General features: G+C 40.6%; 1 protein-coding gene across 2 annotated transcripts in view; it reads left to right on the top strand.

Moving 5' to 3' along the window:
• Positions 1-25613, top strand: part of TRAM (translocating chain-associated membrane protein 1) — a 57653-nt gene that overhangs the window by 15947 nt on the left and 16093 nt on the right. For both annotated transcript variants that reach the window (XM_067106983.1, XM_067106984.1), the window contains exons 2-5: positions 1525-1698; positions 2994-3109; positions 18269-18410; positions 18670-18749. In XM_067106983.1, the coding sequence (XP_066963084.1) occupies positions 1525-1698; positions 2994-3109; positions 18269-18410; positions 18670-18749 (512 nt within the window). The remainder of the gene's footprint in view (positions 1-1524; positions 1699-2993; positions 3110-18268; positions 18411-18669; positions 18750-25613) is intronic.

Genomic DNA, 25613 nt, shown 5'->3' with positions numbered 1-25613 from the left:
TCAATTTCTGTTTATATTGAATTATCATAAGTCAATCTGCATGAACCTCCAGAATTAGCTGATAATAATTACTATACCATTTATGTACAGAGAATACTTTATAGTGTAGGCTAGGCTACCGTATATCTATACATGGTCCTGAATACCCTAGTGTAGGCTAGGCTATATTCAAGATACGTTTTTTCCAACAAACGATGGTTTTTTTTTTGGAACCTAACCCCATCGTAATTAGGATAATACCAGGTATAAGCATTTATAGATTTTTTTGTGTTTGAAGTATCAAAATAGGCAGTTCTAAGTATTTTTAGAAGGGTTTTAAGTATTCACGGATTTTAGCTTTTCGAGGGGAGGGCGTGTGATACATCCCCCACGAATACTGGGGGGTTTACTGTACAGTATATGACAGATTTCACTCTTATGAAACATATTATGTCCTTATTGTATGCAGTAATCATGATTTTGCTTTGAAATAATAGATAAATGTGGAGCATGTTAGGTTGCCAGTTGGTGAATCTTGAATGAAATCCTATGCAATCATGTCGTATCACTTACGAGCATAGCTGTACCATATCCCATATGTGGAGCATGCAGGAGGCGCAGGATCCCTATTGGACTAGGAAGGTGTTATCCCATGTTCGGTACACCTACCAGTCAGTTCAGAGAGTTCCCAGATTTACTTCCCCCAATGGGTAAATCTCTTATGTAAAGAATGAAGGTTTGTATTTGTGTGGGACCATAGCAAATTTTAAAAGGTATTTTTCCTAACATATAAACCTGAGTTCTTTACATGAATGGCCCACCTCAGCCACCCTTCTCATCTGGCACCTGGAACAAAGGCAAAGTGGAGTTCGGACTGACAGGTGGGCAGGGCTTGCCCATAACTGTCTATAGAGTAGTTAGCTACCTTGTCAGTAAGTTTTAATGGCCTTTCCAGCTCGTGTTTGCAAGTTGAATCCTTATGTAAAGAACTTCAGCTTTGTATGTTAGAGAAAAATATAAATTACTTCTAAAATTTGCTATTTTATATTGGCTTAAAGAAATGTTTAAGTTGAAGTAACATTTCTTCCAAGCAGAGAAGTTTCCAGATTCGCAGCCTCACCTATTCGTGGATTTCTCTGTGGAACATATACACATTATTTGTGGAAAATTCACCTATTTACAGTATTTTTCTTAGAGAAATGTTCACAGATTACTGTATTTTCATATCATTTTCGTGACTGAATGAACTTTTTGTGATAAAAGTATTAAGATATTCAGGTATAAGCATTTTTAGAGGGTTTTTTGGTGTTTTGAACTATTAAAATAGGCAGTTATAGGCATTTTTAAGAGATGTTTTAAGTATTCACAGATTTTAGCTATTCGCGGGGCGGGGGCCGGTTACAATAGTGGTACACATCCCCCGCAAATACCGGGGGTTGACTGTAATTGTGTTTATTCTGGTTGCCAAATTGAACTGGGAAAAATCTTAACAAAAATTGGCTTTTTGTTGCAGACTAATTAACAAAACATTGTTTGTTTTTGCAGACTACTTCTCCACTAGCATCAGTATTTATTGCTGTTCAGCACAATGCTTCAGATATTGAAACAGCCGAGGCACCGATGACTTACACTTATGGCAGCCGTGACTTTGCTGCAGTGTTCTTTTATTGTCTTATTTCCATTGTTATGCATGCCATCATCCAGGAGTATGTTTTGGATGTAAGTATGTTGTGGTTGAATTTTAATTGTTTAGACTTTTAATTGCTTAAACTCTACATTATACCGGTAAAAGCTGATATAAAACTGTTTGCAGTTAGGATGACTGAATAGTGTTAAATAAATGCTTTTGTTTCTATTCAAGAAACAGTTTACAGTAACATGCATTCTAACATGACTAAAGGATTTGTAATGCATATGCAGTAATTATCATCATCATCGTGAACAATTTTATGGCATTACGTATGAAATGAGTTTTCTCTGTTCTGTTACGCACTCTTTCTGCCTGAACTCTTTATCAGGTGTAGGTCTTCATCTGTCCTTTCTTTCCAGGATTTCTTGACCATCATACTGTTGCATTACTGCTGTATATACTGTCCTTTGACCAACTGTTCTTTACCCTTCTCGTCCTCACCATCTTTGAGATCATAGTCTTTATTCCAGCCTTTGGATGCCACAGCTCTGCCAATCTCATTTACAGTAGGATGATCTTACTGTACCCCAGCCATGAAACTTATCCTTTAGTGCTCACTCCTTTTCAAAATTCCTCATGCATATGCATTAATACATTATTTTTTTATATTTAGTAAATGTTGTACACAGGCTTTGTTCTAAAGCCGTTTCAAGCATAGGTTTGGGAAAATAATTAATACTGCTGTAAAAGACAATGAAAAAGAGTTATAGGATATAGTTTTTCATTTTGTATTAGAATTTACACTCGGAAAACATGCTTACAGAGTATTTAGTCATGTAAATATAAGCTAAAATACCAACTATAGTTTGAGGTTTTGGTGTAAGGTTTATTGTATTTTAACCGGGCATCATACAGGATTTTTTCAAAAGTTGACACTGGGATGAGTTATAACTTAATTTTATAGTGGTCACATTCTTGGATTTTGAGGCATGGGTAACCGTTAGAGATTGGAAGTTGTTGGGGGGAGTCCATATGACTCTTTGAAGCAAGTGATTGTATTTCAATGCTAGTTTCATTAAATGTGCATATTTTTCCTTAACATTATTACAGTAATTGAGTTCAGGGTATTTATGCATACAGTCTAATACATGTGTATCCAGAGTTCTCTTCTAGGCTAAGTAATCAGATCTTGGTTTAGAGAGAGAAAGTTTGTTACTATCCGTTTGAATCTTGGTATTAGGAGTGTATCAAGTTTATGTTGCCTAGGTTCTGTCAGTGGAGCAAATTTTTCCAGGAACATTTCAAGATGAAGCTTATTTTCTGTGTAATTACTGTTAAGTTCATTGATTTTAGTGTTGATATTGATTTTTCTTTGATTTTTCAGAAAATAAACAGAAAACTTCATTTGTCAAAAGTAAAGCATAGCAAGTTCAACGAAAGTGGCCAGCTGTTGATTTTTACTGCTGTATCTGCTGCTTGGGCCATCAACATTCTTATAAAGTAGGTATTGCCTCAGGTTTTTAGTTAGTTACCTTTATGTATCAGAAGAGGAAAATGTAATTTAAATAACTTCAGTCTGTAGGTCACATATATATCTCAAACATACAAAGTACAGTAATCCTTCAGTTATCTGAATAGCCATTATTGAGAACCCAACATTATCCAACACACCTAGACCATGGACCAAAGCCCCAACGATACATGGTATACAGGGTGTAACAGGAGTTTATGCAAATATTTTGGGAAACGAAAGAAAAAATCATTCTGAGCAGAAAATGTTTTATAAACATATGCATTTTAAGGCTTCATTTGTCAGTGAGGTGAATTTTAAAAATAACTGTTATCGTTGAACGGGCAGGTAAGCTGGCACGTACAGGATGTCGGAGTGAGTAGTCAGAGATATGGGGGTAGGGGGATGGAGCTGATCAATTCACTTGTTACTCTGAACAGTCTCGCTTTTCTACCAAGATAAGTGAGCGTGTCCAGGTTACGTGTGTCATTCCAGATTCATTTTGAGAACAAGAAACTGGAGACAGTGCCTTACTGTTCCAGTAATGTGGAATATGCAGATAAGATGTTTATTTATGGGTTTTGCAACAGTTCCATTTCTAGGTTACACAGTTGTGAACTCCACTGTCATACAAAAAATGAAATCAGTGATTAGGAGGATGTGAATAAAATACTTCCAAATCAAATGTATTGTTTACATACTGAACAAAGGGGAAAAAATGCATGCATCATTGAAACCTCCCACTCCATCAATGGTATTTAGTGGACTCTGATAAAGAAAAGAAAAGCCAGCCTAATGGAATCTCCCCTCCATCAAAGATAGGCCTATTCATTAAACTCCAATCAAAGATTTAAAATGTTATAAAAAATCTCTCCATCTCCATCAGAAGTATTCATTACACACCAGTCAAAGGAAAAAAATGCACCTATGAAAACACTTTCATCTCCATCAGATTAAAAAGAATGGGAACATTATGGAAAACTCACTTTCTACATTCTTTCCTGTCAAAGGTAGCCTACTGTATTCATATAGTAATTGAAAGAGATGAAAAGCTGACATTGTTCGAAGTGCAGTATCCTCCCTACCTACATTCTCTTGTTATCATGATTACTGTCACTATCACTCAGTCAGCATAGGCATAGTCCTAGTCCTGAATCCTGATTCATCCATTCCGTGACAAGGCAGCAGGACAGTTTGTGCTAGAATTCAACGATCACAAATAAATGTTGCCAAGCAATATTTACACAACTTTCTTGATATGTAAAGCTAATCATTAAAATACATTATATGAAGTCTGTTCACAGGTGAATTACTAGTTGAAGGGACTGTAATGTTACATTTTACATAATTTCAACTAAAACGGCAGGCTAAATTTCAAAATTCGTGCCAGCGATTCAATTGTTTTAGTGTAGGTGACTAGTCCCCCCCACTAACGGGGTAATACTAGGAATGACTTGGCAGACAATCCCATTCTGTTTCCTGCCGGTCTCAGTGTAACATCAGATTTTTTCATTATTCGCTGGTTACCTAACGGGATTTTGGTGAAGTATTATCACTGATTCCGTGTACCCTTCAAGCTTCAAGCTTGCAGGATCAGTATTTTATCTTTTGAATTGTCTTCTCCTGGTACTTTGATGGAATAGACCTCATTATTGAAGATCTTGTCAAGAGTTTTTAAGTAAAGTTTGTCTTGATTTGCAGCAGGAGCAAGGGCTGAAGATAGAAACTCCATAGTGTTGACCAAGAGACTTTGCCTTGTTTTGTCTCTCGTCCTGTCTTGTATGGACAAGGACAGTTCAGATGAATTGTAGAGATTTCTACTCTTTTCTTTAGAATCTCAAGAGGTACAGCTCTGGTGCTCCTGTTCTACTATGAGTCATCTGTCAGCCAAAGGAATAACAACTGCTTTCAGATGGTCCACTAAATGCATATTCGAAACATTAGGAAATGAGTCCGCTTGGGACTCTATTGTCCTGCGAGACATTAGTCAAATTATCAGACTTCCTTGAGAGTTTTGCGATTCTTCCTCTAGTTTCATCCAGACAGTTTTGCAATTCTTCCTCTAGTTTCATCCAGACAGTTTTGTGATTCTTCCTCTAGTTTCATCCGTTTCTGAAGTTTCTGACGCAGACACTAGCATCCTAACTTTTCAAGTGGTTAAGAGATTTGCTTCATCTCATAGCCTTCCTGCTGTTTTGCTGTGCTTCCATCTGCCTCTTCGTCGATCCATCTTCTTTGGTATGACGATATCTTCTCTCCTGAACGTTCCCTTGTTGAAAGGCCTTTCTTGAGCTCCCAGCAGGAGAGTAAGCACCATACTCTCTCTCGAACCAGTACTTTTTAGCAGTGCCCATTCCCAAATGTCTGGAATCATTTTCCGAACTCCTGGTGCCAGTTTCCAACTTCTGATACCTGATCCAGAGCGATCAGCACTATCCAGCCAGTAATAAGCTTCCTGCTGAACGCCTGGCTCCCGCTCACAACATATTTTCTGTTTAGAGTATTTTGTCTATCAGCAGAAGAATTTGTCACAACTGGCTTTGGATAAGGCCACTGTTATTCCAGGCCTTGTTTGTGTTCTCTGGACTTTTCAAGCCTTTTATAAGTATGCCCGTTATTATTTCCGCCATGTACCGTGTCATATGTCTCAGTCTGTACGAGGTATCGTCCACGCAAGCATTATCGAGTCCAATAAGTGATAGACAACTGTCAAGAGTCACTGGGGTCAGCGTTTAGTCCACACAGCTTTCTGCAAGTCCACACAATGGTCTGCATGGTTGCTTGATTGCTTACGAGTCTGCAGGATCGTCTGCGGGTCTGTATGACCACAGTTCCTCATTTATCTTCGAATAGAGAATGAGACATGATCTAGTTTGGTACCTAAGCTTCAGCCTCTATGGCACTTGTCCTTGCTCCTCTTACCCTAGACCAACTGGGACAGGGATCACACCCAAGCCCATTGTTTTTCCCAGAGCCCCAGTTTTAAGTCAGACCTTCAGAGGTGGATGTCTGAGCTTAGCTTTTCGGAAGAGAAGTTCCTTCTTCCATCGAGACTAGTCTTAGTCGTCTTCTCAAGAACTTGATTTATATCGGGGAGCCCATTTGGGAATCCGGGACGTGTCCCCGGGAAAACGAAGCCTTCACATCTATGTCAGAGCTGAAAGAAATACTTAGGGCTTCAGTACTTCTCATCCCTAGTTCACTCCATACTGTGGTAATCCATTTAGCCCAGACCACAGTCCTAAAGTTTATTACTTTAGCAAGGAGAGAGACTTGCTCACTTTCTCCTCCTAACAGCAGGAGAACTACAGTGGATGATCAATCAAGTGTTTTAGTCACTCGATTTTTTCAAGCCGACTAAAGTTCTGGTGGATGAAGCTTGTTCTTTCTTCCTATTGGACCTTGATTCCCCTGGTCTTTCGGGTTCTGTGGAATCTATGGGGCAGGACGACTTTGGACCAGTTTTACCACATTAAGAAATCTTAGTCTTCCTCTCTTGTGTTCTCCAGCTCCAGACCCTATAGCATGGGCAGCGGACTCCATGCTCCAAGGTTGACCCTTCAGGGAACCCTACCCCTTCCTGCTCTTTGACATAGTCAATGAAGTACTAAACAATTTTAACCTCATCACAATACAGTGACTCCTTTTAACCCCCATTCTGAACCATGATATGATGTCTTCTGAACCTGCCACGGATGGTGAACCTTCCAAGACTACTTCCCCAGTCTGTGTTTACTCAGTCAACTTCACTTCAAGAGATACCACCGAGGATGGTACACTCTTACCCAGAGGGACTGCACACTTTCGGAAGCTTATCAGAACGAAGGGGTTTTTCAAGACGTACTAGAGAGACCATTGCTAAATGCAGTCGTCAGCCTTCTTGCCCCCGTCTGCCAGACTGAGCGTTTTTTCCGTGGTTGGTCTCTCAGACTCCTTGTCCGTTATTTCGAGACATCAGTGGCCTAATGGTGGAGTGCCTCTTTAAGGAGATCTTGTCTCTCCCATATTCCATCGTTAAGGGGTATCGAGCCACGTTTAACTCGGTAATAAAGTCAGCTCATTTACCCTTGAACCTTCTAGCCAAGAACGAGGACTCTTCAAGTTCTGGTTCTGTTCTTTCTATCTTAAGAATTAAGGGAAGATAAGTCATTCTTGTCAGCTGAGAGCAGTGCTCTAAGCACCCAGGAACGCCCTTCAGCTCCCAGGCTCTTCCTCGCTGGACTTTCAACTCATCTGACTCTGGCCACACCCTGGTGCCAGCTCTTGCTCCGAGCACCTGGGAGTGTCAGACAGCTCCCGAGCAATGCCTCTCCAGGCACCCAGATCATCTGAGCATCATCTTAGAGCACCTGGCGCCAGCTACGGTACTGGTCGTCTGGTGCCAACTCTCCCCTCATATTTGGCTTTTGGGAGAATAGTGAGCTCTTTTCCAGTTGGAGCTTTCAGGTATTGCCTGAGCAGGATTGGAAGAGCAGAGGGCCTTCCATATATCCTTAGTGTTTTGGCAAAAACATATTAGTGCAGCAGATTGCTGTAAAAATCGTTCAGATAGTGAAACAAGCATGAAATTTGGCACAAACATTCCTAAGACTACGCTCTCTTAGAAAAGGGCGCTGGCCACCTGAAAATCCAAGATGGCGGCTATTTTTCAAAATGGCGCCATCTATGTTGAATTCACTGGTTTGGGAGCATCTATTGGATGGAATATGCCAGTTTTTTTTTTTAAACCTCGACTTTTAGGTTATAAAATGTTCCATACCACACATTTTATTGAAAACCCTTACTAAATGAATTGTAACCAAGATGGCGTACAAAATGGTTGCCATAAAAGTTTTTTTTCTATCCACAGCGCTAGCAGAACATAGAGACCAACTGTTTTTATTTAATGGTATATTCATGTGATCAGACAGTTTAACTAATATGCTATTTTCAACTGAAATAGTAATGGTATGGTCACATACAACATTGTGTCTAAGACTGTAACCATAAAAAGAAAAAGAAGAGAAATACGGACTAAACAAGCAATCTATGTATAGGTCTCTCAACCTACACCTTTGAAAAATTCGAGGATAAGAAGGTAGGCATAGCATGACACGTTGGATGCTCAAGCTAGATTATCTACTGAAGAGAGGCAATATTTATCTAGACTTCACATTTGCAAGTGCACAGAGCTGTGCAGGAAGACCCAGCTTGTAGCACTTGCACCTTTCCCGACAGCCTGCTTTGCATCCACATTTGGTAAGCTGTTGGCAACTCTTGGCTAAGGGCGAGTTGGTTGTCCAGAGGACTTGCCATGCTTCACCAGACTTTTGCCATCCCCACTCAGCAGGGTTCTCTGGCTGTGGCTGACACTGGGTGGCCTGCCCCACACACAACCAGCCTGGTACGCTCTAATGCACGCTTGGTGTGTTGGAGGAGAGCTCCCTGGTTGGTGGAATGGCCTCATATGCCCTTTGTTTTCTGGCAAACATATCAAGTCTAGCCTCATCCACAGTGCCAGCAGTGCTGGATCTTTCATACATAAGTATGACAAACCTCTCCAGGACCTTCAGGTCACTCTCTTCCACTCTGAGGGGGGTAGTGACTCAGTTTGGAGAACACAGTGGAGGCCATGAAGAAGAGTACCAAGAGATGTCATTGCTGCCATCTCAATGTGCAGACCACCAAACATTACCAGATACTTGTCTTAGCCATACTGATCAGGCCACTGCCACTGCACCTGCTTTGCTCACGGCATAGATTGGCTGATCAGCTGTGATTATGGGTATCTGGCCAGGGTTCAGAAAATCAGTGACATCCTGCACTTTCTGCATCACGTGTTTGATCGTAGCAACAGAATGAGCCTGATCACGCAGGAGAGGAAGCAATGAAGTTATGGTTACTTCAAATTCTGGGCTTCTCTTCATTGAAGCGTGATGAGCTGACCACGTCAGATTCACTGCATCATCTATTTCCTGGGTGACTATGACCTTGTCTAGCCACTGATACTCCAGTGCAAGCTGTGGCCCCAAGATATCTGTGGGTGGCTTTGGTATTGCAGTGTTTGGTGGCACAGGGTTCTTTGTTTGAAAGGAAGCTGGTGAGATGTTTGTGAATGTGTCCGGCAATTCAGGCACCGACCTCACTTTCTCAGGTGCAAACTTTAGTTGCTGTCTTTCCTGTCCAGTGTTCTCCTTGGTGGGGTGCTGAAATATGGAGATGCTAGTTCCATGGAAGGAGGTAGTGGCAGTAGTTGCAGATGGGTTGTGGTCGATGTTGTCCATCACTGCAGTGGTGAACAACCCTTTTCGCAGTACTGGGGACAGACCACACCCTCCTCCACATATTTGCTAACTGTGGCATCTCCTAACTGTGCAGAGACCTCCAGTACTCTGTCATAAGAGATACTGAGGCCATACTGATGTAGCATTTCAACCAGGTTTCTCTTCCTGGTTTTGGCATAGACTGAGAGTCCCATGTAGACTGGGAATGGTGTTTCTCTGTCTTTGGAGTGTCTATGAGTTGTTGCTCCCTCTTTGTATCGGGAGTAGCAGTTGAACTGCATGAGCTGTGCAATGGCCTGGTCTGACTTTGATGCTCCAAATCGTAACTGTGACTTGATGTCAGCCCCATGCTCAACCATCCCTACAAACTGGAGCAGGAGAGGAGGCTGCAGAATTTCGTACACAAGCCTCAGAAAATGTGCCATCAAACCGTGACTGATGATCAAGTATAGACTTTCTGAGAATATTTGCTGCTTTAGCAATGATAACTGCCTCTGAAAGATCAGATGATTGAGCAAGTGCTTTTCCCACATCCTTTTGAAATGCAAGTAATACATCTCTGCCAGATTTATGAGCCTCAAGTTCTGGAATTTCTGCCAGAAGTTTGTCTTTGAGTCTCGTGGAATTTACATTGGTGACTCTACACCTAATTGTTCCAGACGTTGTTGGTAGAGGTGGCAAATATCTGCCAGCCGAAATGTGACTGGATCATCTGAACAAAGGTTGTTTTCAACAATGTATGTCATCAGTTCTGACAGAACTAGTGGATACACATCTGATTCTGACTCAGTGCTACCTTGGTCTTTCTCAAGGCTCCTCAGGTAGGACCTTTTTCTGTTGTAGAGGGCACAAAGACAGGCATGGTGATACTTAAACTCCTGTGCAATGACATCCCCACCAGTCAACTTAGCAAGGAGCTTGCCATCACTAAGTATCTCTGCACATTCACGCAATTTCAAGTCAAGGCCCTTAGTACTAGCCTGTCTGAGATCAGATGCAGGTGCCACTTTCTCACAGAAAATGCAAACTTCATTGTCATGACTGGTTCGGCGCAGTTTTGCACGACTAGTCTCAGTGTTGCTGGTCTGGTCATTGGATTGTCGCTTTCTTGCACGGTCCAGTTTAGTGTTGTTAAACAACAAGCGACAGTTCACATGGTATTTTGCTGCATTTTTCCTGAGAGTGGCCTCTATGCCATCACCTTCATCCAGCCTTGCTGGATCCATTATCAGTGGCATTTCATTAATTTCACTGAACATGGGAATGTTCCTTGCCAGCATTGTGTACCCATCATGGTCTAGGACATGATGACTTGGAGGTGATGTCAAGTGCTCACCTCTTTTGTCCTTCTGACAAAGACAACACAAACTCAGTTTGTTTTTCTACTGCTCAATATTGGATTGGCATCACATTCTGCCATGATTTCACTTTTGATTAAGGCCGAGGGTTATCCTTTACCACCTTAAACAAAGCACACATTCCTGTATGGGATTCAACTAGGTTGGTCTCCCTACACCTAGCCGATCATTCATCCAGTGCCATTTAAGTCCCGTGTGATCTGTACACCATCCGGGTAAGTACATGAACCATCATGTACAGCCCCCATACCCTTGGCTCGGCTCTCCCGCGCTGGCACATCCTGTCTATTCAGGTGCGGCTATCTAACTATAGCTGGTCTGGGGCTGTTAGAAAGCATTTGGGACACTAAACTAAACTATACTACAACTACTAGTCTAAGACTACAGGATTAGTAAAGCTGGATTAGCTGGCACTGAACCCCATGCTGAGTTACACAGCAGTGATGTCACCAGTGTGCCCTGGTTGTGTGCAGACATACACTCTTTTACATTTATTAATTTTCCTTCAAAATTGATGAGTTATTCGAAAGAGATGGCCTCATTAGGATCTAAAACCACAGAAACCAAGATCCATGCTTAAAACGATAATTGTTGAACGGGCATTATTTCTCATTATAATTATTGTTTCTACCTTTTCTTGGCAGCCATATAGCCCCCATATTTAAAGGTAAACTATACTGGGAAGCTACAGAAACATAATATTCACAAGAAATAGTATGGAAGAGCTTTACCATATTGCTAGAAGCAAATACATGCCATTCTAGTGAAAAATTAGCCAAAATCTGTCGATACTGGCCGCCATCTTGGAATTTGGCCGCCATATTAAATTTTTGCGTGGCCAGCGCCCTTTTCTGATAGAGGGAACTTTAAAGAGCACTTGTGCAAAATTTCATGCTTGTTTCACTATCTGAACGATTCTTATGAAATATGCAATTATCTGCTGCACTATATTGTCTTTCTTCCCAAAAGGATTTTATAAAATTTATGAGACTGCTCCCAGGTTCAGGAGAGCAGTTTGCCTACTTTTAAGTGGAAGCTAAGCACGTCAGAACAGCTTCTACCTCATTAGCTTTCAAGCACAGGATGCCTCTTACTTCCATTCTGCGATTGACCTACTGGATGTGTAATCGATCTTCGCTTCTCACAATTTTAATTAAAACTGTTAGAATTTTTGCAGTTCCTTGTGAAGTATTAGTAACTGGCATGGTGTCACAGAAGGAAGCATAGGATTTTATCCTACTGTCTCTTCACCTTATAATGAAGTGTTGAGCTTGAGGAGGCTGGGGTTTTTGGGGGAGAGTACAAGATACCCAGAGCACCCACCACCACTCTCAGGGGATGTGTTGTGATTTTTCTTCATTGTAGGTGATGATCTTGTCTGGTGGTTTTCTTTGGTACTGCGCCCAGGGCAAGGACCCTTTTAAAGTTTCGCTAGCCATTGGATAACTCCTTGAGCTTCATAACTTCACTGATGCTGTGTTAGCAATCGGAGTACTCCTTTGCTACAAAGCTCCCACTTAAGTAGAGGCACTCCTTGGCTTTACCACCATCCCACTACAAGTTAAAATGAGCACCAACCAGAGGCATTATTCTCCCACAATGGCTCTCGTGACTGAGGAATGACAAGCGTTGTCTTCAATGCTAGCAACTTTTCCATTTCAATCCATTTCATGACTTGATGTTTTGGAATATAATTTGTCCATGTATCCCACCTCATGTCAATATGGGATTCAGCCATGTAATTACTTGGTAAGTTACTTATATAAAAATGTAATTTTTATAATAAAGTTTTACCAAGTAGATACAGAATGGGAGCCCATCCTCCTCCCATCTGATGGACATGGGGCACAAATAGAATTGAGATTGTCCGCTAAGTCGTTCCTGGTATTCCCGTTAGTGGAGTGGGCGGGACTAGTCACCCACACTAAAACGTGAAGTGCCAGCGCGAATGTTGAAATTTAGCCCGCCACGATCGTCGGAATTATAGATATGTAATTACTTGAAGTCCTCTTGGGCCCCTGTTAGGCTCGTAGGGCAGGTGCTGAGATCCAGTTTCTTAGGCCGATAGCCAGTGGGGGACAGGTCCCAATGCCCATGACATGTGGCCAGTGTGTCGTTTGGCCCACTGTTTAACTCCCCAGCCTGAGGGCTGGTACTTATTCTCCTAATGAACATCTCGGGTTTTTTCGGACCGTTAGGCTGACGGGCTACCGGATTTGTGCGATGCTGCAATCTGAGCCATCGGTGAGTGGCGGTATTTGAACCCTGGGCCTTTCAACTCATAGCCAAGAATCATACCACTGCTATGTATACAGTCATAACTCGATCTTACACAATTCGAATTGCGCGAATTCACACACACACGAACTTTTCACTGGAACCTAACTAATTGGCATACGCGATTTTTTCACAGACGCGAAATTCTTGAGAAACCTTGCAGAAGTGGTCATGTTTAATTTTTGAAGTAATTTATAAATTTTCATGCTTTTATGTGTAAAATCTGTATGAAAAATGCATTTCATGCTTTTATGTGTCAAATCTGTATGAAAAATGTATTACAGTATTTTTATTTTTGTACATTCATAAATATGATGCAAAGTTAATTTCAGAACATTCAGTTAGTGTACTTTTACAAGATGTGATACCCATTTGCAAAGTTACTGCACTTTTCAAAGATGATACCCCTGCAGAAAATGCTTGTTTAATGTTTAAAGTACAGTACATTTATAAGTTTTCATGCTTTTAACTGTAAAATCGATATGGAAAATTTATATTTATATTTTTGTACATAAATATCATACAAGTATTATGTCCACGCAAAGGCTTTGTCACTAGGACGACTTTACATGACCTTGAGATGAGGTTGTTCAATCGCACTCGTTTGATAAAATGAATTCGTTAATGTAATATGAAAGATGTAACTAAAAGTTGTATAAGTGTCATTCTTTGAAAATTACTTTAACCTCAGAGAAAAGTGCTGGTGCAATCTGTATGTGCATGTAATTACAGCACGTTCAGTTGGTGTACTTTTACAAGATGTGATACCCAATCACAAAGTTACTGCACTTTTCAAAGATGATACCCCCTGCAGAAAATATGTTTAATTTTTAAAGTACTGTTTTATAAGTTTACGTGTTTTTAGGTGTAAAATCAGAATGGTAAATTTGTATTTATTTGCACATAAATACAATGCAAAAGAAGTACGTTACTGTATTATGCCCATTTGCCAAGCCTCACCTCACATGACCTGGAGATGAGGTTTTCAGCTGTGCTCGTTTGATGAAAATGAATTCATTAACATACTAGAACATATCAGAGACATAACTAAGAGTTGTATTAGTGTCGTTCTGTGAAAATGACTTTGTTAACTTCAAAGAAAAGTGCTAGTGCATCTGTATTACTGTACAAAATAAAGCAGTAAATTAACTATTATGAAACCCCAATCTCATCGACAAAACGTATCTGGCTTGGGCAATGACGTAGGCGCCATAGAGACATGCCATTGGCTACAAGAATAAGAGGTAGCCAGTCACAGAGCAGGCCAGAGTTTGCCTACTGTTAGAATGTGTCAGCATCAGTTATAACTCGCTTAGTACGTATCTCGTGCGGTTGTGAGAAATTGTGCTCAAGTACTGTATTTCAGTGTTTTTAGTTTTAATAATCAAGATGCCTAAACGTCCCGCTCCTTCTAAAGCTCCTAGCAGTCTTCCTAAGAAGCAGAGGAAGGTGATGACCATAGAAGAAAAAGTAAGTGTTAGATATGTTGAAATCTGGTCAGACTGCTTCAAGCATAGGGTGGCAGTTGGGGATGAATGAGAGCTCTGTATACTCTATAAAGAAGAAAGAGGTGGAAATTCTATAAAGAAAAAAGAGGTGGAAATTCTATAAAGAAGAAAGAGGTGGAAATTCGGAAAATGGTCTCCAAGAGCTACCTCAGTAGAGCGAAGCAGGTTTCGACCAAGAGAGATCCAAACATTGTGAAGATGGAATCTGCCCTTTCGTTATGGATAGAAGACTGCCGTAAAAAAGACATCCCCTTGCCGGGAAATGTGACTCGGGAGAAGGCTTTGCAACTTTATAATAAGATTGTTGAGGAGGGTACAAAAGAACCGCAGCCAGGAACATCAACATCACCAGACTGTGGAAGTTTTCAGGCCAGCAGGGGTGGTTTGACAAGTTTGCAAAGCATTTTAACATCAGGAGTGTGAAGCTGCAGAGAGCTATCCGGAAACCTTCAAAGGAATCATCCAGGAAATGGGATACAGGTCTTCAACATGGATGAGACTGGGCTATTCTGGAAGAGAATGCCATCAAGAACATACCTGATGAAGGACGAGGCCAAAGCTCCTGGATTTAAGGCGCAAAAAGACAGAATCACACTCATCATGTGTGGGAATGCTGCCGGTCACATGCTCAAACCAGGCGTGATTCATAAGTCTGCAAACCCCAGGGCCCTCAAAAATAAAAATAAGAATACCCTGCCTGTCTACTGGATGCATAACCCCAAGGCCTGGATAACCAAAGTTTTAGCATCCAACTGGTTCCACCGGTGTTTCATCCCTAAAGTGAAGACGTACCTTTCCGACCTAGGCCTTGAATTTAAGTTGTTGCTGATCATGGACAATGCTGGAGGGCACCCCACAGATCTGTCGCATGATGGTGTGCAGATCGAATTCTTCCCTGCCAACACCACCACCTCTCATACAACCTATGGACCAAGGCGTGATCCGTGCATTTAAGGCCCTCTACACACGTAACACTCTGCAACACCTGGTTAATGCAATGGATGCGATGGAGGACTTCACCTTGAAAGCATATTGGAAGACATTCACCATAGCATCGTGCCTTTCAATAATTCAATCTGCTCTCCAAGATATGAAAAAGGAAACACTCAATGCATGCTGGAAAAAACTGTGGCCAGATGCAGTCCATGACCACAAGGGCTTCTTGCCGGAGGAGATTCACAATGGGGCTGTCAACAAGGCTGTGAAACTGGCAAAATTGGTTGGGGGGGAAGGATTTACTGATTGCACCGAAGAAGTAGTCAACACTCTCATCGATGCCCACTCTGACCCCCTGACATGATGATTTACTTGAGCTGACCAAGTCAGCAAGTGAAGAGGAAGAAGAATCAGCTCAAGAACAAGAGGATGATGAGGGTCTTTCAATTGATCGTCTTGGGATAATCCTGAGGGCACAACAGCAGGTGGTATCATAGGCCTATATAGAAGAGTGGGATCCGCAGTTTGAACCTGCTCTGAAAACAAAAATGCAATAGATTCAGCCATGGAGACATACAGAACCCTCTACCAGACAATGAAAAAACAGCAGCAGCAGAGCAAAATAACTTGGTTCTTCAACCCAAAACCCAAACCTTCGCAAGAACCCCCACCTCAAGAATCCCCGGCAAAAGTACCTGTAGTCCTGGCAGAAGAGTTTCCTCTATCTGAAGAGGAGGACTCTTATGAGCTGTAACTCCTCAAGTACGCTGTGCAGTCATATCATTGTCATTCATCGGACTGCACAGCTCATTCATCATCACCTTCAAATCAACATTCATCACTGGTGAGTACCCATACTTACTGTTTTTTTATTACAGTCCAATATTTTTAATGCGTACGTCTCTCTCTCTCTCTCTCTCTCTCTCTCTCTCTCTCTCTCTCTCTCTCTCTCTCTCTCTCTCTCTCTCTCTCTCTCTCTCTCTCTCACATATTTTTACAACTTATTATTTCTCTGTACGTCATTACCTGTACAGTATATAATTTTAAACTGATTGAATTTTACCTGCACTGTACTACCTTCTATGAACATTGTGTACACGTTTTCGATATTTTATTCAATTGTGCCTCTGTTATGACTGTGGCTCAAGACGTTTTACCTAGTGACGCAAAGAAAATGACTTTTACTCTAAGTGAAAAAGAAAACGGCATCCCATGAATTAGGGGTGACATTAGTATACGTACACACCTACTGTAAATGCGCTATTATGAAACTGTGCAGTACTCAATTTTTATGGCAACCATTTACTGTATTTCTTTTTTAAGGGTAATAAGCTAAATTTTAAATAAAATTACACTAACTTTAGTTCATTTAAAAGTTAGCTTAATACTTTGGGAGCATGATTAGTGTCATATTTAGTACTTAAACTCTGGAAGTAAATATTTATTAGCATTTTTAAAGACCATGCCAAACTTAGGCGAAAGTTCAACTTGCACGAGGGGCTCTGGAACCTAACCTCGTGTAAGTTCGAGGTATGACTGTATACATGTTTTTTTTAATATCTCTTTGCACTTTTCTGTGCAAAATTACAATTATAGCTAATATACTATCATAAAAGATAAGAACTAAAACCAACAGCAATCCCTGGGTATATTTATGAGCAAGTAAATAAAAAGATGTCTTTGGATGGAGATGGGCAATACATTCCTCCATCAAGCTCAAGGCACACTGATCCCCCTCTCTCCTGTGCTGAGCTACTACAGTTGCCATAAGTCATTTAATAGACCATTGAAGTGTTGTGAACATCTTTCCCGCTAAATTTATCCAAATCATATGGCGTATAATATTAATACTCATATGAGTTAGCCCGTCCATCACTCAAAACCTGTTATAAATCATCATATGATGATGCCCGTCCATTAAGGGCTAAGTCTTTTGATATTAGGAACATTAAAAAGATAAACAGTATAAATAGTGATGTGTAAGATGTTAATTTTTAGGGATTTTACTCATACTGACCAATGTTTTCCATAATATTTTCATCAAATAATAATGTACAGGCAGTCCCTTGGTTACAGCTGTCTCTGTTTATGTCATTCCGACTTGATGGGGCTTGGCTCACAGTTCTGTTAACCTGATTTTATGGTGCCGTACCCGGGTTTATTGCTCTGTAACCCGGTTGGTGCTGTAAGCGCAGCGCCATTAATTCCCATTTTATTATTATGATGTTCAGGTTTACGGCATTTTTCGGGTTACGGTGCACTGTCTGGAACAGAATCCCTGTTGTAAACCTGGGACTGCCTGTATTTACTTTCATTAATATTAGATAATGCTCCTTGGGTATGTTGTTAAGTTCTTGATTGGAGGGGTGGCTAGAGCTCTTGGCTAGCACGCTGTTGGCTCAGAGTTCAAGTCTCTGACCGGCCAATGAAGAATTAGAGGAATTTGTTTCTGGTGATAGAAATTCATTTCTCGTCACAATGTGGTTCGGATTGCACAATAAGCTGTAGGTCCCGTTGCTAGGTAACCGATTGGTTCTTAGTCACGTAAAATAAGTCTAATCCTTCGGGCCAGCCCTAGGAGAGCTGTTAATCAGCTCAGTGGCCTGGTTAAACTAAGATATATTTAACTTATATTTATTCATCTGTTAGTCTGTGGGAGAATTAAGATTAGGTTACTAATCAGCATTGTTATTGATTCATATAGAATTAATGTAGCTTTTGGCTTTTAATTATACATTACTGTACTTTAAGACTTTGTAAAACTACAGATTAAAGATATACTCTTAACAAATTATGTATCATTTCAGCGATAATGTCATAACAGATATCACAGCATTATGGTCAGATTACCCAACTGGACATGCCCAGATGTCATTTATGTTGAAATTTTACTTCATCATTCAAATGTCTTATTGGTTGCATTGCTACCCTGAACTGTACTTCCAAAAGGTAAGGAATGGTAGGCCTGTGCACCTTTTTAAATGGAATAAATTCATTGTTTGAAAGAAATTTGTCTAGAGCTTTTTTTTGTGTGTGCATTCCATTATACGGTATATTGTTTCTTGAATTTATAGGTACGTTGTTGCCAGTCACCTTGCATGTAAGAAAACCGTTCAAATTTGGAGCAGATCATGTATTACTATTACTTTTTCTTTTGAGTATTAAAGTGTTCATTTTGTGTAATGTTGAAATCCCTGGTTTCTTTCAGACCAAACGGGATGAAATTCCAGGCAGAGTACAACATGCAACATTGTATTTAATCTTTTGTGTAGCTGCTTATGTTTTGAAGTAAGTAGGTTTTGATGGTTGCTTTTTATAAGTGAAATTAGAATATGTGATTCATGTAATTCAATTTTGTTTCTACGTAAATACAAACCTTCATTTTTTACATAGCATTTTGCTTGTAAAAGCGAGCTGGAACAGCCATTCAAATTTATTGACAAGGTAGTCAACTACCAACATGCAGGGGAAAGCCCTGCCCACCTGCCATTCTACACCCCACTGCTACTAGATGCCATCGAGTCCAGATGTCTTTCGTGACTCTCTGCCTGACTTATGCTATTTGGACTTCTTTTAATTAATTTTTTTTTATTAAACTTAAGTATTACATTTCCTTTTTTGTTATTGACTGTTTGTATTGTATTTTCAAACCCATCGGTCAAGTAAGCCTTCTTGCGTGGAATGAAGTTTGTGTTCTTGCTGCTATGAATACTGTGTCATTGGAGACGTAATGGCTTCTGTTAGTTACATAACAGCTGTTCATCCTTTGATATGCTTGCTAATATATTTACCCTTCAGGTACATTAGATTTAGCCACTTGGAGGTCCGTGACAGTAGGGTTTGACTTAAAGTAATCTTGTTGTCACACCCTCCTTTTTATTCACTGGAAATAGGCAAAATAGCCTTCTTTCTTTCTGTACTGTGGCTTAGTCTTTGTGATTTCGACTGCTGCAGATGAGGCAAGTTTTGACAGTGGTGGAAGGCGGTAGAGATGTTCTCCTTCGTTTCATCATCATTAGCTACATTGTTCTTTTGACTTGGATGCCAGTTTAGTTGGGGGGGGGGAGGAGTCTGCCCCATGTTAGAAGGCTTATTAAACTTCTTTCAGTGTGCTTAATGATTCACAGGTGTTCTCCCTATCTTTCCTTAGTCAGGCAACCGGGTTGATAGGAAAATGCTTTGGTTCTCATACAGCGAAAGGTTTGGATGGCCTGTTAATGCTGTTTAGTTGCCTCCGAATTCTCAGTTTTGAATTGAGTTTTCAGGAAACAATGAACCGCTGTTCCTGGTTCTCCCATGGTCAGACAGCCATGGTGACCCATCTGTCTCTGGCTCTTTGAGGCCATTAGAGAGAGATTGGCATGACCTGGTCGTGTGGCTTAGACACAATTGGTGGTTTCAATATTCGGAGTGGGTTGTTCGGTAGTGACAGGGTTTGTAGGGTTCTCCATTGCCTCTGATCTTCCTCTTTCGATACTTGTGAGTGGAGGAAGAAGAGGGCTACTGTGTTTGCTTATCCCAGTAGGAATCCCAGTAGGAAGTCTTGGTAGGCTTCCAGCATTTGGTCCTTTTCTGAGGAAGAGGATTGATTGACTCATACTATGGTACTGTTGCACCAGCGGTTTAATGCATGAATGCAACCATTGTCCCAGGCCCAGCTGGTCCCTGGGCCAGCCAATACCCAAACAACCATTATGCTGGGGACCCTGAAACCCAGGGGTGCTGGTCTGGCCTAGCTAGCCAGGCTATCTAGGCCAGCCAGGGTACCTGTACTACTGTTACAGGATCCTTGGCTTGTGGGGTCCAGTAAAGTGGCATCCAGACTTAGGGGTCATTTCCCCCTTCCTTCCCTTCTTTTCTGTAGAAGTTTGTCCTCTAGGAAGGTTCAGCATGATCAAGGATAACCCTTGCCCATGTTTTTATGAGTGACTGCGCTCTGCATGACCCGTGGGCTTGTTGTCAACTTGGTTTGACTACCTTGTGTGGCTTGGCTCTCTTGGCAGAGGCCTTGCTTCTACTGAACAAGGCAAAGGTGCAAGGGATTGTTTCACTTTTTTCCCAGAGGTGTAGCATTGGGGTGAGGATAGGAACTTCACACTCATCCCGAGTTTTTTACGAGGAAATATCTACTCGTATTGGTCTTCAAACCGAACGGGTTATAGTACACCCAGGTGGAGAGCAATCCTGTGGGAGTTTATGATGGGGCTCTTCCTACAGGAGGGGTGTCTTGGGATTGTCAGCACTTGGAATATTCCTGAGGGTCCTGTCTGCCAGGATTCAAATGCCATCAAGCCTGGTAGCAAGCTGGATGGCCTAGGGGAAGCACTGGGATATTTCTTCAGGTTTCCCCTGCCTCTGAAAGAGCTTATTCCCCTGCCTCTGAGAGAGCTTAGGCTCTAGCTTACGCTATGGTCATAACTTACTATAGGTGTTTTGAACCAGTGGCTTTCACCCGTATCTGTCATTCACCTGTATCTATACAGGGAATTCACTTAGGACCAGTCTAGTTTAGTGGCTTGCTACCTGCACCCGACTCAACGAAAGGAGAACCCTTTATCTCAGTCAGTACCAAACCAATGCCACAAGTAAACTTGAGTCTCTTTCTGTCTCGGGTCACAGGCAAAAGCATTGGATGACTCGGAGGAGGAGGCTGTATTGGAGGCTATATTCAAAACGCCTTTTTCTCGGAGTAGTCTTTGCCAGCAGCCCAGCCCACCAGACAGCTTCCTGTGAGCTGTTGTTGCATGTATTGGGACATGATTTAGTGCCACCTCGAGTCCTTGGGCAAAATTTTGGCACTGAGTCAGTGCTAGCATTGAGGATTGGTCTGTATCTGGTGTCTACTTTAATCTTTTTAGGATGAAGCAGAGGCTGGGCAAGGTTGGTGCAGTTGATTAACAGCACCCATCCTTGCGAGGCAGTGTGCCCTATAGGTTCCTGGGCTCATAAGGAACTGTGGTTAAGATATCATGTTCAGTTGGCCGTCTCGTCTTTGGGACAGCAGAGGTTTAACTCCATTTTTTCATGTGAAATTTCCCAGACTACTTCTCCAACTCTGTTTTTGGAAAAGTGGTAAGGGGAAGAAGAGAAGGGGGAATGCAAGAGTGATATTCTTTCTCAGCGGCTGCCATTCATAAGTGAGTGCCAGTCTCTTGAGTTCCTGTCAACTCTTACCTTTTTTCCGGTCTGTTCCCTTGCCTTACTTGCAGCTCGCAGTGGAACCTCACTCTTAGTTGGGGGTGTGCAGTGCTGAAGAAGTAAAAAGATAGATATTTTTCAAATACACGCATTTTTGTTGTCTTGGAAATACCTCTTGAGAAGAAGGTCCTTCGTCGGGACTTTCAATCATCTTCTTCAAGGTCTACAAAGAGTCTACGTTAGAGGTATTCTGAAATTGTTCGGATTTTGGCTTTCCTCCCCCTCGATGTGGGACCATTTTGATGTGGTGAGGGGCTCTTGAACCCCAGGAATTTGTTCCCAGGTTTGAATCCAAGAGTCTCATTTATTATATGTTTCTTTGGACTAATTTTGTGGAATTTTCCAGTTTTTTCGTAAAATTTATTGGACCTGATAAACAGGAAAAGATATAGCTGGGATGGGGTTTCTATCTGAAGCTAAATAGTGGGAACTGTTGTAGGATCATCAACTACCCGATAATGTTCAGACCTGAGAGATGTCAGATTGATATTTCAAGGGCGGAACTATTCTTTAGGGCTGGACCACGGGTTCCAGGGCCGTCTGGCTCTGGGGATAGGACTTTCAGCATTCTATCTGGTTTGCCCATAATATGATTAGGGTGGGGATAATTGTATTCTTGTAATATTCTCGGTCCTAGCAAGCAGGTTTGGCTTACACTTGGGCCACTCTAATTGTGTTGTGCCATCCCCTGTAGGGGTAGGGTGGGGCTGTGGACATTTGGGAATCGACTCTCACTTGTGCCATTGGTGGAAGAATAAACTCCATGAAAGGCTAATATTTTTTTAAAGTTTTCAAGTTTATTTTTTTCAGTTTTTTTCTATTATTATTCAATCTTTATGAATAGTAGGAATCAAAAGTGGAGTACCCCTCGGCCCTCTGATAAATACTGTTTTGGCACAGATGACAATGTCTGCACCCACCTTGGAGAATGAAAATTCTCGAAGTGTTGATGATCCATGTGAGAAAAAGGATATCCCTGTTAAAAAAGGACCTGGCATTGTTACATTGGAACCATTCTCCCTTAAGCCAGATGTTTCTGTGCCTTGTGTCTCCAACAAAAAAAGGAACAAAAAATAGTTCAAACTTTTCAACAGTGGGCCCTTTGGAGCCTAAAAGAGTAAATAGAAGAAAATACAGACCTGACTCAAGCTTGGTTTACTTTGATTCCCTCTTTGGAGAATCAAGCTGGTCAAGGTTTTTGAAATTTCAAGCTGACCAAGATATATCTTCAGTAAAATTGGAAAATCACTTGCTGAACCAATGCCCATCACAAGAGACGAGCATAAGACATTAAAAAAAGGGAATGGTGGGTTGAAACAGGAACCAGAATCCAGTCGGAAAGTTATCAAAACATAAAAAATATAGAGAATATAAATATAAGCATTACAAGGCATGAGATATCATTAATAGTGTACGAGGCACAGTAATATTGCCAAACCTAGAAGAAGAAATACAAAACAAATCAATGTTATTAGATTCATTACAGAAAAGATGCAAAAATGTTGAAGACTGCGAAATATATGAGGTTCCAAGCAGGAAAGACAAAAATAAATCAGTCAAAATAGCAAAGATAAAGTTCGGTGGCCAAACCTTACCTTTGAAAATTAAAATATTGGGATTAAATAGGGAACTAAAGCCTTATGTTCCCAAAACCATGCAATGCAAGAACTGTTGCAAATATGGCCATACAGCTATTAAATGCAGAAATTTTCCCAGATTTGCCTGTTGCAGTTCACAAGAACATATACACGTTGGGACTGTGGCCAACCAAAATGCATTAATTGTGGCCTAGAACATCATGCACAATCTGAAATATGTGCATTCTATATTTACAAAACTGAACTTAAATTACTACAAGAACGAACTGGAATGTCGATCAGGGAAGCAAAGTTAGAACTAAAAGTAAGAGGATTGAATGACCCAGCTAAGAAATTTAGGTATGCAGATACTTCAGAATCAATAATACCCGAACTGAAATGAATGGTAATAGAAATAAAGAAATGCCACCAAAAAATATAGATGACCAAAAGAACTATTCTAAGGAGATTTCATACAACAATGACATTATCACTGTGGACAATAGATTTACCTCTTTACCATTACCTGAAACAGATACAAATAATGGCATAGAGAAGACAAAGAAGAATTAAAATCACAAGAATGTGATAGAACAGATAACACAAGTCAGAAGAGGCAACTAAGTAAGACCCCACCTAATTCCACCAAACAAAGCTCTAAAAAGATAAATAACACACCAATCTCACCAAAAGCTAAAGTTCAGAAACAGAACACTAAATCAAACATTCCACTGTCTCCAGGTAACAAAAATACCTGTAGGAGCAGAATCACAAAATTCAGATGAAATTGAAAACCAAAATATAGATAACTACAATGAAAGCAAGGAAATTCACCCATCACCAATTATAGGAGCCACAAGAAAAATTAAGAAAAAGCAACAAACTGATGAACACGAAGATACTAGCGGTTGTAGTAAATGCTTTGTAACAATGTGCTACAAAAATAAAGCTATAACTAAAGAAAGCCTAACCAGCACCATAAGAATTTTATGAGGTATAGGGATAAGGAAAAAACAAACATCAAACCCCGTGAAGAAGGTTGCATGTGTATTGAACACTTGGAATATTACAAAGAAAAACATCAGTGTTGTAGATATTCTAAACAACAATCAAATTGGAAAAATTAAATCAATATAGCAAAAATGTAACAGCTAATGAAAGTCAGATTCAAACTACAACAAAAAATGGATCGGCACTTACAAAAATACAAATTAACTTACAACAAATTTATGAAAATAGCTTAACTAATTTAGAGTAATTTGACCACTCTCATATTCCACCATTCAGTCGTTACATAATTCAGTGGAACATAAATGGATTATTAACAAGAATGCACTTAGGAGAAGTCCAATGAGCAATGACTTATGAGTGAATATGAACCAGTGATTATACTGTAAATACAGTATAGGTAAATATCTACTACTATGAGATTCAGAGCCTTTGTTCCAGTGTTTTTCTGGAATAACTTTTTTCTGTGCATTTGACAAAGATATTACTTAGCCATAGTATACTTTGCATCCCTACTTAATTTTTGGCAGCGTTCTTTATTACTTATATTAGAAAAAAGTATATTCATAAGAGTAAAATAAAGCAGCTAAAGCCAGTGGCGTAACACACTAATAATATATTTGTTCAAACTTATATGTGACATACACATATGACGTCCTGACTCCTCCCACAAGGTGATGACGACAAACAGCTGTCTCTGAAATTCTGAATGAATATTTCTACCTTGTGAAGGCTTCAAGAATGGCAGCTATGATAAGTCATTGTCCCCATGGTTGCAGGACAGCTTTTGTGATTCGACTTGCACAGTTGTTTAGAAGTGAGGAGGCCCGTGGCAAACCCTACGTAAGCTTGAACAGATGAATGAATCATAAGGCACTTTTTTGGGTAAGGAGTACACCTGGACATCCAAGGCTACCAAGTTTTCGTCATTGTTGACTTCCATAAAGCAGTAGTTGTTGATTTCTTAGTAAAGTATAACTTGCAGAATAACATTAAAACTTACTTTGCCAAGAAAAAAAAATGTCGTGGGTTATGATACATCACTGAGTGACGTCTATAGGTCCCAGTGCTTGGGCTTAGCCCGGAATGCCATAATCCACCCATTGATTATAATGTCAAGTTTCCTTATATGTAATTATGTTAAATAAAGGATCCATGTAAGGGCATGTCATTTCATATGATCGCTCCTGTCCTCTTAGTGACAGATACAACAATGGCTGAATTGCAACATTATAATGAAAGTTATTTTCATATTCCACAGAATATTACTGGCATGGTAGTTCGATTGTTGGTAGGCTTTTAATTACCAAGGTTGCTTGCACAATAAAAAGTATAAGTTTACTCGGTCCTTCCATTTGCTCACTTGAAT

The sequence above is a fragment of the Macrobrachium rosenbergii genome, chromosome 7, assembly GCF_040412425.1.
Source record: "Macrobrachium rosenbergii isolate ZJJX-2024 chromosome 7, ASM4041242v1, whole genome shotgun sequence".
Lineage (NCBI taxonomy): Eukaryota > Metazoa > Arthropoda > Malacostraca > Decapoda > Palaemonidae > Macrobrachium > Macrobrachium rosenbergii.
Note: the sequence above shows the minus strand (reverse complement) of the source record. Positions and strands in the feature narration are given on the sequence as shown.